Source organism: Zonotrichia leucophrys, chromosome 1 (genome assembly GCF_028769735.1).
Source record: "Zonotrichia leucophrys gambelii isolate GWCS_2022_RI chromosome 1, RI_Zleu_2.0, whole genome shotgun sequence".
In the NCBI taxonomy this organism is placed as follows: domain Eukaryota; kingdom Metazoa; phylum Chordata; class Aves; order Passeriformes; family Passerellidae; genus Zonotrichia; species Zonotrichia leucophrys.
The window spans coordinates 85,985,561-86,000,316 of NC_088169.1; the positions used below are offsets into that span (position 1 = coordinate 85,985,561).

At 42.8% G+C, this 14,756-nt stretch overlaps 1 protein-coding gene across 12 annotated transcripts in view; it reads left to right on the forward strand.

The window, feature by feature from the left end:
- TENM4 (teneurin transmembrane protein 4) overlaps positions 1-14,756 on the forward strand; it is a 1,542,144-nt gene that overhangs the window by 1,499,790 nt on the left and 27,598 nt on the right. For all 12 annotated transcript variants that reach the window (XM_064720073.1, XM_064720105.1, XM_064720113.1 and 9 more), the window contains 2 exons: positions 1,868-2,745; positions 13,590-13,762. In XM_064720073.1, the coding sequence (XP_064576143.1) occupies positions 1,868-2,745; positions 13,590-13,762 (1,051 nt within the window). The remainder of the gene's footprint in view (positions 1-1,867; positions 2,746-13,589; positions 13,763-14,756) is intronic.

Below are 14,756 nucleotides of genomic sequence, written 5' to 3' on the forward strand. Positions count from 1 at the left end.
TATGTAAACCAGTGACATGTTCAAACACTTCTGAGATGAACATGTATCAGCTGAAGACTTTTTTTTTCCTGTCATAAAATGACAGGAACCATTTTTAGATTAACCTGTACTGGGATTGGCAGATTAACCACTCCTGTTGTAGAGAAACATACTGAATACAAGCTTAATTAAAAAATAAAATCCAGCTTGGGAAGCAGCTTTTCATCATTTACAGCAGATAGAAGGGTCCTTTCTGCCAGGTCCCTGAGGCTGCCTGGGACATGAGGACATGAAATATTTAGCTGCCACTGTTGACAAGGAATGGTTTTTAAGAAATTGAAAATTCCCTTGTCAGTTCAGAATAAACTCAGCTCTTGATGCTAACTGAAGACTGCAGAGCTTAAAGACCACTGGAAGGGATGGAGGCATGAATTATTAAAGAGAAAACCACAGGCTATAATGTTTTACTACAAGAAGGGTTAAAATAGGCCAGGGAGCTGAGAAAAGGAAGGAGATTTTGCAAGCAGAGAACCAGAGTAGACAGAGCTCAGCAAACTGCTTAGCAATGAAAATAAGCCTCACGCACTCAAGCGTTAGAAGACACAATGAACTAAATACCCTACATCTGATCCTTTAAAATAAATGCTGAAAAGGCATATAGGAGCATCAAAATAAAGCATTGCTGTAGCAGAGGTGTTGAACTACAGGCGTTAAAAATAGAAATTTCCTGTGTTCCTGAATCTTACCTGGTCTCTCCTTACTCCATTTTAAGTAAAATCACAATGAAAGATGGTTTCATGGACCTGAGTCTGCTGGCATCCACTCCCCCTTCCAATAAGGTTACAAAATACTCCTCTAAACTTAGTCACGTCAGACAAATGAGAAGAAGAAGCAATGGAGATGGATGGTGGGAAAAGAAGGTTCAAAACAAAGAAACTATACTGGAATGGATAGGTTCCCATCAGCACAAGACCATTTTTTTTTCTATATAAACCTGAAATAAAATAAAATAATCAAAAAATGCGCAACTTGAAGTTTTTTACAAAAAAGAAATGTTCTGAATTCTGTTGGTAAGCATTTTTTAGGTTTAGCAACTAAAAGAGAAGGCACACTTGAAAAGAGTGTATTGCAGGAGCAGAGCTAGAAATGAAGTCATTCTAGTTCTTACTCACTTGTGGTGTTGCCAGTCACTGTTTTAGTGGATTATCAGTGTAGAACTGGGATATGTCACTCCTAAACCCATTTTTCCATTATGCTAAAACAAAATGTGAAAATCACCGTGAAGGCACAAGTATTCTACTCCATGAACTGAAATTGCCTGAGTTTCCTATGAATTGCTATTCTGCATTTTTGCAGCATAAAGCAAAAAACCATAGGTTATAACAGATATTCACACATGCTGGCACAGCTGCCAGTTTTGTGTCTATCCCTCCTTGTCATTTACCAAGAGGAGTTCAGCCACTTGTGTGAAAAATCCTTTAGTAAAAGAATCACTGTTCTATGTGTCTGATTTCATAGCACTTCACACAGCAAAATTTACGGTCCCAGGTCTCTGCTATGAGGTCCAGCTTCCAGCAGTTCAAAAAGCTGGAGAAGGAAAATTGTAGAATGGTTTGCCTCTGTCCATCATCCTGTTCCCACCAATGTTCCAGTGCAGAGTGTGGGTGTCTCCCTGTGACTGCCTCACGTGCCCAGGAGCTAGGCCTCCTTTCTCACAGCAGGTTAAATCCTCTATTGCCACCTATCAAGTAATAGTTAGTTGTGGGGTTTTCACCCATTCCCCCTTTAATCCATGTTGATTCCATCCTCATTGTGATTGATTTATAGCAATCATGCACTAGAAAAATGTCTTGCTATAAAAGTTCCCTTGTGGTTTTTTACCATGAAGGTTCGTCTGGAATGGCCCACGGATCTGGCAGTGAATCCTATGGATAATTCGCTCTATGTCCTCGACAACAACGTTGTGCTGCAGATCTCTGAGAACCACCAAGTGCGCATCGTGGCGGGGAGGCCCATGCACTGCCAGGTGCCAGGCATGGATCACTTTCTCCTCAGCAAGGTGGCAATCCACGCCACGCTGGAGTCAGCCACCGCCCTGGCCGTGTCCCACAACGGGGTGCTGTACATCGCCGAGACTGACGAGAAGAAGATCAACCGCATCAGGCAGGTCACCACCAACGGGGAGATCTCCCTGGTCGCCGGCGCCCCGAGCAGCTGCGACTGCAAGAACGATGCCAACTGCGACTGCTTCTCGGGGGACGATGGCTACGCCAAGGACGCCAAGCTCAACGCGCCCTCCTCCCTCGCCGTGTGTGCCGACGGGGAGCTGTATGTCGCCGACCTGGGGAACATCCGAATCCGCTTCATTCGGAAAAACAAACCCTTCCTCAACACACAAAATCTCTATGAGTTATCCTCACCCATAGACCAGGAACTGTACTTGTTTGACACCAGTGGGAAGCACCTTTATACTCAGAGCCTTACCACTGGAGATTATCTTTACAATTTTACTTATTCTGGAGATGGAGATATAACCCTGATCACTGACAATAATGGCAACTTAGTCAACATCCGAAGAGATTCCACAGGGATGCCCCTCTGGCTGGTGGTGCCCGATGGCCAAGTCTACTGGGTGACAATTGGTACCAACAGTGCACTCAAAAGTGTAACAACACAGGGGCATGAAGTAGCCATGATGACTTACCACGGCAACTCTGGTCTCCTTGCCACTAAAAGCAATGAAAATGGCTGGACAACATTTTATGAGTAAGTATTTTATGGATATTGGCACTGCTGACTTCATTGTGTGTTCTCTGAACCATGCAAGGTTGGTAGAATTTAATTCCCTGATCAGAATTACTGTGCAAATAAAATGGCCTGAACAGAGAGTATTGGATTTCATGCAAACACTAGGTACTGGCAGTAGGTGCATTAGTGCTTGAATAAGCTCCCTCTACCAAGTCAAGTCAAATAGAATTTCTGCTGAGTTTTTCTAAGTAATTTGGACACCTGGTTCTCCTTAGCTGTAATCAGGACTGGAGATTTAGGTTGTGTGTCAGAGAGTTTTTCTTGGCTTTGAAAGCCTTGGAAGTATGAAAGTTCCATCACAGCCTCTTTTTTCACAGCTTTTCACCTACCTCCTATGCTGCAGTGTCTTTGTTGAGCCTGTTTGAAGTGTCTGGTGTAGAATGACAACTGGCAGTGACTAATGAGAGCTTGCTCTGGAAACAATTCTGTAATTAATGGACTGCTCAATTCCTCCTGTTGCAATTTGCCTCACTAAGCTTTGAGAGTAGTCTTGGAACTGTTCAAGACTGTCCCCAAAGAGTTTTTAAGCAGAGAGAAGATAGGATGCACTGAAAGACCCAGAGATGGCAGTGTCTTGAATATTTGTACTTGTTCTCTGTACTGCTGTTAGCAATTCCCTGCTTTTAAATACCGTGAAGCGAACACATTTCTGATATAAAAAAGGACAAAGATAGATAACTGGGTGAAGAGCACCTAGAAGGATTCATCCTGTTGTTGAGAGCCCCTTTCCCTCCCTCTTCCTTTGTTTAATTTTTATTTACAAGTGTAACCAGTTTGAAATGCTCTTTTAAGTACATCATTTCCCACATGGTTTGAATGGTTACACGGAAGTGTTCAGCTGCCATAATAATAGACCCATTGTAAGAATCCAATTTGGATAGAATAGGCAGTTCCCAAGATGATAAACAAAAAAGTTGCTAGAGAAATAAAGAGATTCAGGAAAGGAAAGCTGGCTAAATCCACATATCTGTGTGTTGATATGTGGTTGCTTTGGTTCTCTCCTTAAAATGTTCCAGGCCCAGTTTCAAATTTCTTTGCTTAATACTCACTGCTCCTGCTCTTGCCTTGAAAAGAACTGATGGAAACTCTGTGATGAATCTTTTGAAATGTTATTAGCATTTTATCAATGTTCTGTTTGCAATTACTGTAGCAATATTCCTCAGTGAATCCAAGTTAGTACTCTTCATCTCTTACTTTGAATTTGCTTGAGGAAGGCCTTAGGGAGGAAAAAGAGGGTGTTTTTCTCCACAGGAGTGAAAGCCAGCTATATTGTCAGGACCATTGTGCTAAATCAAGGAGGTATTTTCTTTTGCAAAGACCCCAATAGTTCCTGTGTTTGAAAACAGATGCAGCCACAGACAGTGAAGCAAACTAAGTATTACAGCTAATAATGGGAAAAAAAGATTTATACCTCAAACATAATCTTTTATTTTAAAGTGCGACTGAAAATATAAAGGAGATAAAATGAGGCAGAAGCTCAAAACCAACTTGCTCTGTGGATATATTTATAACAGTGATCCATTATTTCTTGCTGTCCAACAAAATAGAGCATTTGTGAAAGTCATCATTCTGGTCCTTTAATGCACTTCAGAAGAGTCATAAGAAAGCTTTTTAGAACTAAATGGAAGACAGTATTCTCTAGTGGCTGGACTATGAGAATCTTGACTAGAGCAAGTCAGCACTGTAGGATAGCACAGCATCACTGAATATAGAATTGTGACTGTGCCTTCAGAGATACCTCATCCAAACCTGTGATCACTTATCTCTGTCTAACTGTTCCTGACAGTTTCTGATGCAACTGTATAAAACTACAGGGTAAAAGTCTATATCTGAATTAGTTACTTCAGCCACCCTTTACAGGCAGGTGGAGAGAAAAAGGCCCATTCAGAGTTTCTTATGAGTTATGTTAGGTATTTCCTTTAAGATGAGAAGAGTTGTATTCTGGAAGTTTACCTCTGCAAAGGTAGTAGAGAATGATGAGTTCGGATGCAGATGTTTATGTTGCAGATGTCTACAGTTCGGTAAAATGGATCCTGTCAGTCATTTGAGTTTTTCATTAATATTGTTAGTGATAACAATGTATTTATCCGTATTATTGTTACTTTTAGAGAGCTTTTTTATATGCTCAGCCTAAATCTTCCATGCTTGAGTTGGAGACTATTCTTTTTCATCCATCTTACCCTTTCATATCCTATCCTATCCTATCCTATCCTATCCTATCCTATCCTATCCTATCCTATCCTATCCTATCCTGTCCTATCCTGTCCTGTCCTGTCCTGTCCTGTCGTCCTGTCCTGCCCTGTCCTGTCCTATCCACTAGGGTCTTGAAAGGCAGATCAGTGATTTAGAGGGATTGATTCTGTCCAGGTTTTGTATGTGTAACCAGGGAAAGAATATAAAATCAGACTGATAAAATTAGAATATGAAATAAGAGTCAAATATTTCAATTGTTTGGTAAAGTAGGTTTCATTTAAACAAGATATGTTCTTGCACAGTCTTGATGCCAGGGTACACATGTAAGTGGGCTAAGCCTTAGTTCTCAGAGTTGTAGCAAGGCATCAAGTCTTCAGTGTGATCCTCACATGATTCCATGGCAAATCTGTCTAACTTGTTGCTTGGATGGACAAACTAAATGAATGCATTTACTCATCACACTCTACTTGTAGTGGCTAGTAGGAAGCTGATTTTTTCTCTGTGCAGCATTGCTATGACTAATATTGTCGGCTCATAAAAATGCAGTTTATGAAGAACTGTGGAAGTTGAAGGCTGGGCAGAAAAACTCTTAAAAAATTCATTCATGGGGAGAACAAGAAAGACTTGATCTATTTATCTCAACATGAATGAGACTGGGAAGTGTCCAGATCACAACATGTCAGCCAAAGCTCTTGCCTAGAGAGGGACTCTCAGTCTAACAGAGAAAGGGTTGAGAAGGGTATGGGACTGGAAAGCAAAGCTAGAGAAATTCAAGTTGACAAGAAGGTGTGATTTTTTTAAGGCTGAGATGACCTAACTGGTAGTGTAACCAACCGTGAAAGCAGTATATTCTCCATTTCTTTGTATCTTAGATCAGGACTCTGATGCCTTTCTTCTAATGTAATCTCACCAGAGAGAGAATTTGCATGACTGAAACACAAGCTGCAGAGATGAGTGCAGGCATGGCAGGATGAAGTCTAAATTCCTTGTTATCAAGGAAGCTGAAGAAGATGGTGTAAACCAAATAAAATCAACATTCACTACTTTCATGTTATTGGTTTCTCTGCCAGAACAGCAAGAAATGTACATTGGGAAGGCTTAAGTGGTTTAGAGAATTCCTGTGAACATGAGTGGCTGGAAGGTGCTCTAAAGGAGTTTTCAGTCCTGACTGAGGGGAGGGGTGAATTCCATATTTCCGTTTTGCTCAAGGCCAAAGAAATAACGGCATCAAATCTGACTCTGAGGAAAAGTTTCATGTTTCTCACAGCACACAAGAGTTGTTTGTGTGCCAGGGCAAGCTGGACACTGCTGCCTAAAAAGTTAACAGTAAAGTAAATCCAGCTGGCAAATTTACACTGCACCAGTGGCACCATGTTCTTCTACCATGAAGAACGTCCTCAAAAGATTTACCTTTCACCTGACTGTCTACAAAGGACCATAAATCAGAAACCCAGCATGACAGAGCAGTGGTGTTGTGAGAGTGGCATCGCTACATGTTTGTCATGGAATTACGGTATCATACTATGGCTTGGGTTGGAAGGGACCTTCAAGAACATCTAGTTCCAGCCAACATAGCCAGCATCTCTGGTTCTCCTCCAGGTGCTGTTCTTACCAGGCCATTTCTTAACCTTTACCATAAGGCTGCAAAGAGCTCTGACATGTGGGCACATTGGCGTGACTCTGCAAAGGAGGGAAGGAGGAAGGATGTACTGATGCAGTACTGGAGGTCTGTCTTCAGGGCACACCAGGGAATCCAGGTCCTCCAAGGCTTCATGCTGGACTGGCACATTGTCCCTGCCTTTCTGTGGGAAAAGAGACTGGTGCTGGCTTCAGAGAATGGCAGTCTCACTCACAGCACTTAGAGCTCTTCCTTTCACACATCCTACACCCAAGCCTGCTCTAACAATCCTGTTTTATCAGGTTTAGCTCTGAGTAAGACTCAGTGTATAATGGTGTGCAGTTTCCCTTTTTGTTTGAGTGAAACTTAGCTCCCCACAGTAATTAGCCTGTCTCCAAAGACCTGTCTATGACTACTTTGAGGGTTTTAGCATTATATAGACCTTTCCTGCCCCTGCAGTGGGCTTGACATTAGCTGTCAGTTAATGCAGTGCAGCTCAGCTTGTCCAGTAACTGGATTAAAGACTTTTCTTCCCATTAAACTGGTGACAGTAACAGTGATAATCAGCAGCAAAGGAAGTTGATCTGGAAACTCAGCCAGGGAAAAGACTTCTTGTTCCACTCTTCCAGTAAAAGACAAAGGATGCTGTGTGAGTACTTGCTGCTTTGTTGTTGCTGCTTTTTAACTTGACCTGAAAAAATTGCTACCAGCCTTTACAAAGTTTCTTAGCAGTTGCTGTTTGTCTGCTTCAGAATCCGGAAATTCTTATTAATGGATTTGTTTAAATCAAGAATACAGCAATTATCTTGATTAGTTCACTGAGATGTTATCACTGTACATTAACTCAATTTCCCTCTCAGCCAAAGTCAAACCTTGTATGCATTATTTAGCCCAGATGAGGCTCTTTTACTTAGGTCCTGTGTGTGTCCTATTAGGTTTGAAGGTCGCCTCCTCCCGTACAGACTCAAACACTTACACATTGCTCCAGCCAAGCCCAGAAATTCAAAACATTTTCACGGACTACCCAAGAAGTGGCTCACAGTTGTCTGGAGGGCAAAGGATCTCATGGAGCCAGGTCTTCATATGAGTGGTAAGGGGAGTTTTGACCCCGTAACACCGGAGGCTTTTTTACAGAGAACCAAACTCTGCCAAACCTCACACACTGTAATGGATGGAAGGTAGAAGCCAGCTGGACTGAGCTTGCAGGAGGGCCTTGAATGGCTTCCCAGTGACCCCCAGGGCTCAGCAGAGGTCCCACCCAGCACCAGCAGCTTTTAGTGCCAAAGGCAGTGCCCTGGTTGGTGTGACTGTGATTTATCAGATCATGCACAGAGTTCTACAGGATTTGATTTAGTGTAGTTCAAGTGAGGGTTTTGTTCTACTCCTGTAGCAGACTGGAGTATGAGAAACACCTTTGGCTTTTTTTCCTCCCTCCTCTTTTGGCAAAATTTCTTGGTTCCACTTGTTCCACAATTTCTACATGATAAAATGATGAGATTCTCGATATTGTTCCTCTGACAAACTTGCAGTGAAGCTCCACTAGGTGCCATGATAAAATAGCAGTTCTCCAGTACCCTCAGTAAGTCATGAGGTCACATTTTGAGCCACTGCCCTGCCCTGAAGTTCATGCCTGATAGCAAAGTTTAGTTGAGAACCAAGGGAATTATGAATATCATAAAGCTAGAACGAGATCTTCCTCTTCTTTCTTGGGCAGTCAGAAAATTCAGTTGACTGTGACCACAACCTGGTCTTTGGTCATTAGGAAGAGGACTTGCCTTCATGCATTTTTTAGTATTATTGGTTTGTCTGTTATAGATTTGGTTTTAATGTTGTGTTTAATGTTGTTTGAAAAATTGGGATGAGGCGAGCTTGTTAAGAGGCACTGGGTGCACGTTGGTATAATCATGTGCAAAATATAGTTTGCAAGGTCCATTTAGACACTTTGGCACTAAATGCAATATTATAGAGAGTTTTTTCCTGATCTATTTGACTTGTGTTTTAAAAGGCTGATGAAATGTGAAGAGGCTAAAATGAGGAAATGCAGAAACAGGCAAGAAATTGATTTCTGAATAGATGGTACTAAGGATGCTCTTTAATTCCCAAGGTCCAGGTCTCTACACAATGGTAATGTGATAAATGAAAGCTCTGAATGTTTACAAGCCAACAATTAGACCTCATAAGCACCAAATGCCATTTTAATTCTGTGCATTGAACCTTAGCTAAGTACGTTTCCAATTGGGAATGGATGGTAACGGATTCCTTTGCTGGCCTAATAATTGCCACTGTAATTGTAAGTGCTGAGGCTTTGCAGCAGGTTTGAATGGGAGGCAGCAGCTGTGTTAGCAGGTGATGGATTCATTGCTCCAAGTGGCTGCTCTGTGCACTCCCATGCTTCAGTATTTCCTTAATTCTGGGGCTTTCAGAGCATTTGGAGAGCACAGAAGTCTTAGGCTGTGATGAAAACTGGCCCAACCCTAAGTCCTGATGCTGTGGAAACAGGCTAGGCAGCTTAGCTGCAAAATGAGGTGACTAGGAGAGATTTATGTTACTGCAAATACCAGGGCACATCTGAAGCTACATAAGAGCCAGTTGCTTGGCTTTTTCCTCTCCAAGCTGAGGTGTGCCCTGTAAGGGCCTTTATAGGGCTGAAAGCAGAGGGGGAAGGAACCAGCACATTTAACTTGTCAAGCATATTATCTCTGGGATGTGAAAGTCTGCACACTCCTGGGAGACTGTGGGTATGTAACAGGTATGTGTTGTGTGAGCTAAATCAGGGAAAAGGGGGAAAATGCTCCAGTTCTGAGTAAAAACAGAAAAGAGAAGAAGAACTGCTTGCCAAGAAGAAAACACTCTGTGTGCTCATGCTAATGGGCTTCCCACACCTCCGTTTGCGCTGCCACCACAGTGCTAAAAGGAGCCTTAGTCTGGACGTGAGCATTTTACACTTCATCTGTCACCAGTTAAAAATAATAATAAAAATGGGCACGGTCTCATTGTTCTACCTTCTTATTCTTCTTCCTTTGTAAGGCAGGATCTCCTTGCAGCTGCAGATCAGTAAGCTGTCCCCCCCAAAGTCAGTCCTTGGCAGGTTCCTGTCTGTCTGTTGGGCAAAGAGGTGCAGCAGCTCCTGCACATGCAGAAAACGCAGATGGTCCTAGTTCCTTCTGAAGGAGGTTAATGGGGTGACTAAGGATGTGCCCAAACTCTAATGTACTTCTGCAGACATCTTAAACCAGTGCCAGCAGACCATTCCAGACTATTCTGGTCCAAAAGGAGCCTTGCTTCTCAGGATCCAAAGTCCCAAATGGAAGCCCTTGCTTTTGGTGAAGTATTGTGAGTTTTGTACACCTGTAAAAATGTATCCATGTAAATTAAGTGCATTGTACTTAGTCATTTTGACTTCACAAGAAGAATGTGTGCACAGAGGTCTAAGTGCCATCACGCTTTTTCATTCTTTTTTTTCTTGCTATTTTAGCCTAATTTGCACAAGGAAAGGTTACTGGCAGGTTTCTCCAGTTGCATATTTGCAAATATGATTTATTTGCCCAGCAGAGGTGGAGGACCATTTGTGAGGGTGCTAGAAGCTTGAGGTCCAGGAATATTATAAAAATATTGCTAAAAAGGCACTACAGAAATACTATGTAAAATAATATTTCTTTTGCACTGCATAATATTATGTAAAAAGGCACTGCTTGCCTTTTAATAAGAGCATCCTGCATTAAGACTAGGGGGAATGGCTTTAAACTGAATGAGGGTGGGTTTTAGAGTAGATGATAGGAAGAAGTTCTTTACTGTGAGTGTGGTGAGGCACTGGCACAGGTTGCCCAGAGGAGATCTGGCTGCCCCAGCTCTGGATGTGTTCAAGGCCAGGCTGGATGGGGCTCAGAGCAGTGTGATCTTGTGGAAGGTGTCCTGGCCCATGGTGAGGCAGGTGAAATAAGGTGATCTGTAAGGTCCCTTTCACCACAAACCAATTTGTATTTCTGTGATTTGGTGAATATAAAGAGATGGCTGTCTGTTGCTGCTGGGGGCTGTGAAACTGGGTATCCACAGGGTTTTGCGGCTTTCTTGGGAGCACATAAGTAGGACTTGCATGGAGTAAAGGTTTTGTGCTCACTCTCAGCATTTTTTGAGTGCCATTCAATTAAGATAAAAAGCTGTGACTCACAGGACATTGACTCAGCTCTTACCACTTGAACAAGCTCTCTGCCTGCATCCTGGCTTTTGCACTCCTTATTTCCCTAACCTGCAAACCTGCCTCTTTTTATACACCTGTTACACCAAAGTCACCCATTGGACTTCAGTGCAACACATCTAGATTTGTGACATTATTTTCAGGAGGTGAATCAGGCTTACTTTTAGGAGCAGCTTATTTTTAAAATCTAAATGAGGCAATAGAAATAAATCCCTCACACCTACTAATCCACCAAGTCAGAGATGCCAAATTCAGATTCATCTTACTGAAATTTCAGAACGTTTTCAAACTTGATTCTACCCTTACAGTTCAGACTGATTTGTATATCTAGGACTATTGACGTTGTGGTAGAAGGAATGTGGGATGTTACACAACACACCTTCAGTGATAACAATGTTTTCTCTGCTCAGAGGAAAGACTAAGTCATATCCCTTGTGTCTTGTATCTGCAGATGGGGTAAAGAGACTGCCTGTGATGTTTTCTGTTTAAGATTCACATGCTGGTTTAGGAGGAGATGTGCAGGTGACTGGAGACAGTACAAGGAAAACACATTTGTCTCAGTGCAAACAGGGCAGCCACAAATCTGGAGTAAATTGTTTGGTACTGGGAGCACTTTAGTTCTGGCTCTTGCATGGAGATGCAGCTCAGATCCAGGCTGTGTGCTGTTAGCTGCTTGGAAAAGCTTTAACTGATCTCTGCCAAACTCCTGCAATGCAGTCCTGTTTTCAACCTTTTCTTGTTTGGGTTTTTTTTTTCTTCTTTCTTTTCCATTTTACAAGTGGCTGATTGACTGCCAGGACATCTGAGAGGAAGGGCAAGGCTTGGATAATCCATGACTGAGAGGCTGACTGTGGAGGGCAAATACTTTCTTCTATCCTTTTGCCTCCCCTTTTGCTCAGTGGGCAAGAAAAGCCTCATGTGATGATCTCTCCAAACCTGAGAGATGCAGAGATTTGCAATGAGGTCACCCACTTAGTCACTGTAACCGAACTTGGGCAAAAATCTTTCAACCAGCCCTTCCTCACATTAAATCACTGCCACCATATTTCAAAAGTGAAGCATGATTCGAACCAGCACTGTGTTTGAATCTGGCAAAATGAGAGTGGAAGAGGAGACAAATTTTTTTCTGTGTAGTGCAGAGCCAGTCCAGTGACTGCTGATGGGTCTCTCATCAACTACAGTTCAAGAGTACCTTGTCATTGCCTTGCCCTACCCTGCCCTGCCCCGCCTTGCCCCCACACCTCCCCTTGCCTCCACTCCCCTCTTCTATTTGGATTTTTTTTTGTTTTCTGGGTTTTGTTATTAGATGGGGTGTATTTTCTTATTCCCTAGTTCAGAGTAGTCCCAAAAAAAGCATCAAGAGCTCCTCAACCATCTGCTCCCTCCAAGGTCTGATTGTCTGTATCTAGATACCCTCTAAGACATTTCTCTAACTTATTCTTAAAAGAGTTGGACAGTGGGGTTTCCAGTGCTCCATCTGTTCCTCTGCTTGGAGCAACCATGGGCCTTGAAAATGTTCTGCAGCTTCTAATCTGAATTTTCATTGTTTCCATTTACTTTCTGTCACATCCTCAGTAGACACAATAAGCAATTTATTATAATCCTCTTCAGAACACCCATTGTTAGGGTGCCCACCATTTACTTTGCATCGCCAAGTGATAAATTTTCATAATACATTCTACTTAGTTTCATATAAATCATTCTTAAAAGAGTTGTGGGCGGGACTTGAAAAAAGCCAAACATTTATCCCTAATTGATTTGCAGAATTTTTCTGTTTCTCCCTAACTATTTAAATACCCCTTCCCTGAAGGTCCCTTTCATCAGAAGGTTCAACAGCCCTCCACAGATTAGCCAGTAGAGCTCCCTACTGCTCTCCATTTCAGCTACAATAACCTCATTGCAAAGGTCCCTTGCCAGCCTTTTGGGTCTGTGAAACTTTTTGTAATGCCACAGATGGGAGGCATAATGAAGTGTTTGCTCCCTTAACTCAGGAGGGCTCTAGACACATGTGTCTGTTTTTCTTTTTACCAAAAAATAACTCCTCCAGCTTGTTAACTGCTGTGGGGCCTGCGTGTATGAAGCTTATTTTACCTGGGCCCTGGCACACAGGTGTCCACATCACAGAAACCTTCCCAGATGGTGCTTATGTTGATTCCTCATTGGAAAGGCCAAGGACACAGTAGGGGTGAAAACTGGTCTGCTTTTTTACACTTTTAAATCAGTCCTTCCATATGGTCCTAGGAACAGTAAAAGGTAGACACGGGGGTTCATCTGTGCTCAGGACCCTACACCACATTCACAAAGGAAATTCTCTGTCTGATGTGGCCAATCTGGTCCTTGCTGCTACCTTAATATACAGCTTTTTTAAATTAGATAGAGAAAAAAAAATTAAAATAAATTACTGAGCTCAGGACACAATCAGACAAATCAGTTGGTGAGCTTCAGAAATTCCTAGTTCTGCTAGACAGGATGCACAGGCCACTGCTTTTGAGATGGGAAATAAAGTTACTCTTTTAAACAAGAAGCATAGTGCAGGTGCGAGGATTGTTGGAAAAATATTGTTAAAGTACAAGCTAATATGTACTTAGTATTTTTCTATTCTTTACTTCAATTTCTTCAGCTAAAAGCTGTGATTTTCTTCTCATGAGGACAAAAAAAATCAAGGCAGTCTGAAAGAGTGACAGTGCATTTTTCTCTCTGAAAAATCTGGATGATGAGTTGAAGAATTGATCTCTACTTTATAGGATAATTCATCCTCTGTTGATGCTGTTGACTTCATTACATTCTCTCTTTCAGATACGACAGCTTTGGCCGCCTGACCAACGTGACCTTCCCTACTGGGCAAGTGAGCAGCTTCCGCAGCGACACCGACAGCTCTGTGCACGTCCAGGTGGAAACCTCCAGCAAGGATGATGTTACAATAACAACCAATTTGTCAGCATCAGGGGCCTTCTACACCCTGCTCCAAGGTGGGTTAGGCCCCCATTCCCTTCCTGACCAGACTGCACACAACGGAACAGGAAACAGGCGTCGTCTTGATAATCCCAGTGCCAAAAATCACCTGCATTCTCAGTGCACCAGAGCTCCCCACATGCTGGTACAGACACACACTCACACCTACTTAGCCTCATTCCCTAGCCCAGTGGGTGCTCTGCAGCTGTTTTTGTGCTCCATTCTCAGTCAGTCCCCTTGCCATGCAGGCTCGTGCAGCACAGTCCTCCATCATCATTACCATTATTGTAGTAACTAAAAGGGTTGCATAAATCAAGCCACACTTCCAGCCAACCCCTTTGTTTCAGTGTCTTAATGGCTTCTGACTTAACAGTTGCTATCCTTCTGGAACAGGCTTCCAGCTGGTTGCTGGAGATCTGATTCTTTGTTCACTGGTGTTTCAAACATTCACAAGGAGGCATCCAGAAAAATGACCATCCCTGTGCCCAAAAGGTCTGTATTTGAACTGAGAGGTAGCGTGGAGAGGTACAAAGGAGAAGTGGACAGGTGGGGTAGGACTGGTGGGGTAGGACAGTTTATGGCTGTGGGAAATGAGCACGGTTGTGCCTGTGGTAGGAAGGTGGGAAGCAGAGGACTGATTAGGTGGAGGAAAAGGGAATGAAGTGGGAAATAAAAGAGGAATAAATAGCAGGGGAGCACTGTGCTGACATGCTAGTACTGGCAGAACCTGTACTGCACAGTGCCAGCCTGGATCTCCACGGTCTGAAAGCTGAAGCCTCTTTGGGATCAGGATGAGCTATCACACCTATTTTCTGTGGCTTGGGGAAAGGGAGGGAACTTTCAGACTCTGCTTTTCTTACTCCCCAGATCTCATTCACTCTGGCTGTGACTGATTACAGTGGGGTGTGAAACATTTTTCCTCCTTGTGAGGAACAAACTGCTCCAAGTGGGGCAAGCATGTTCCAGAATGACATTTATTCCCACATCTCTGGGATACGATTTCTTTCCCCC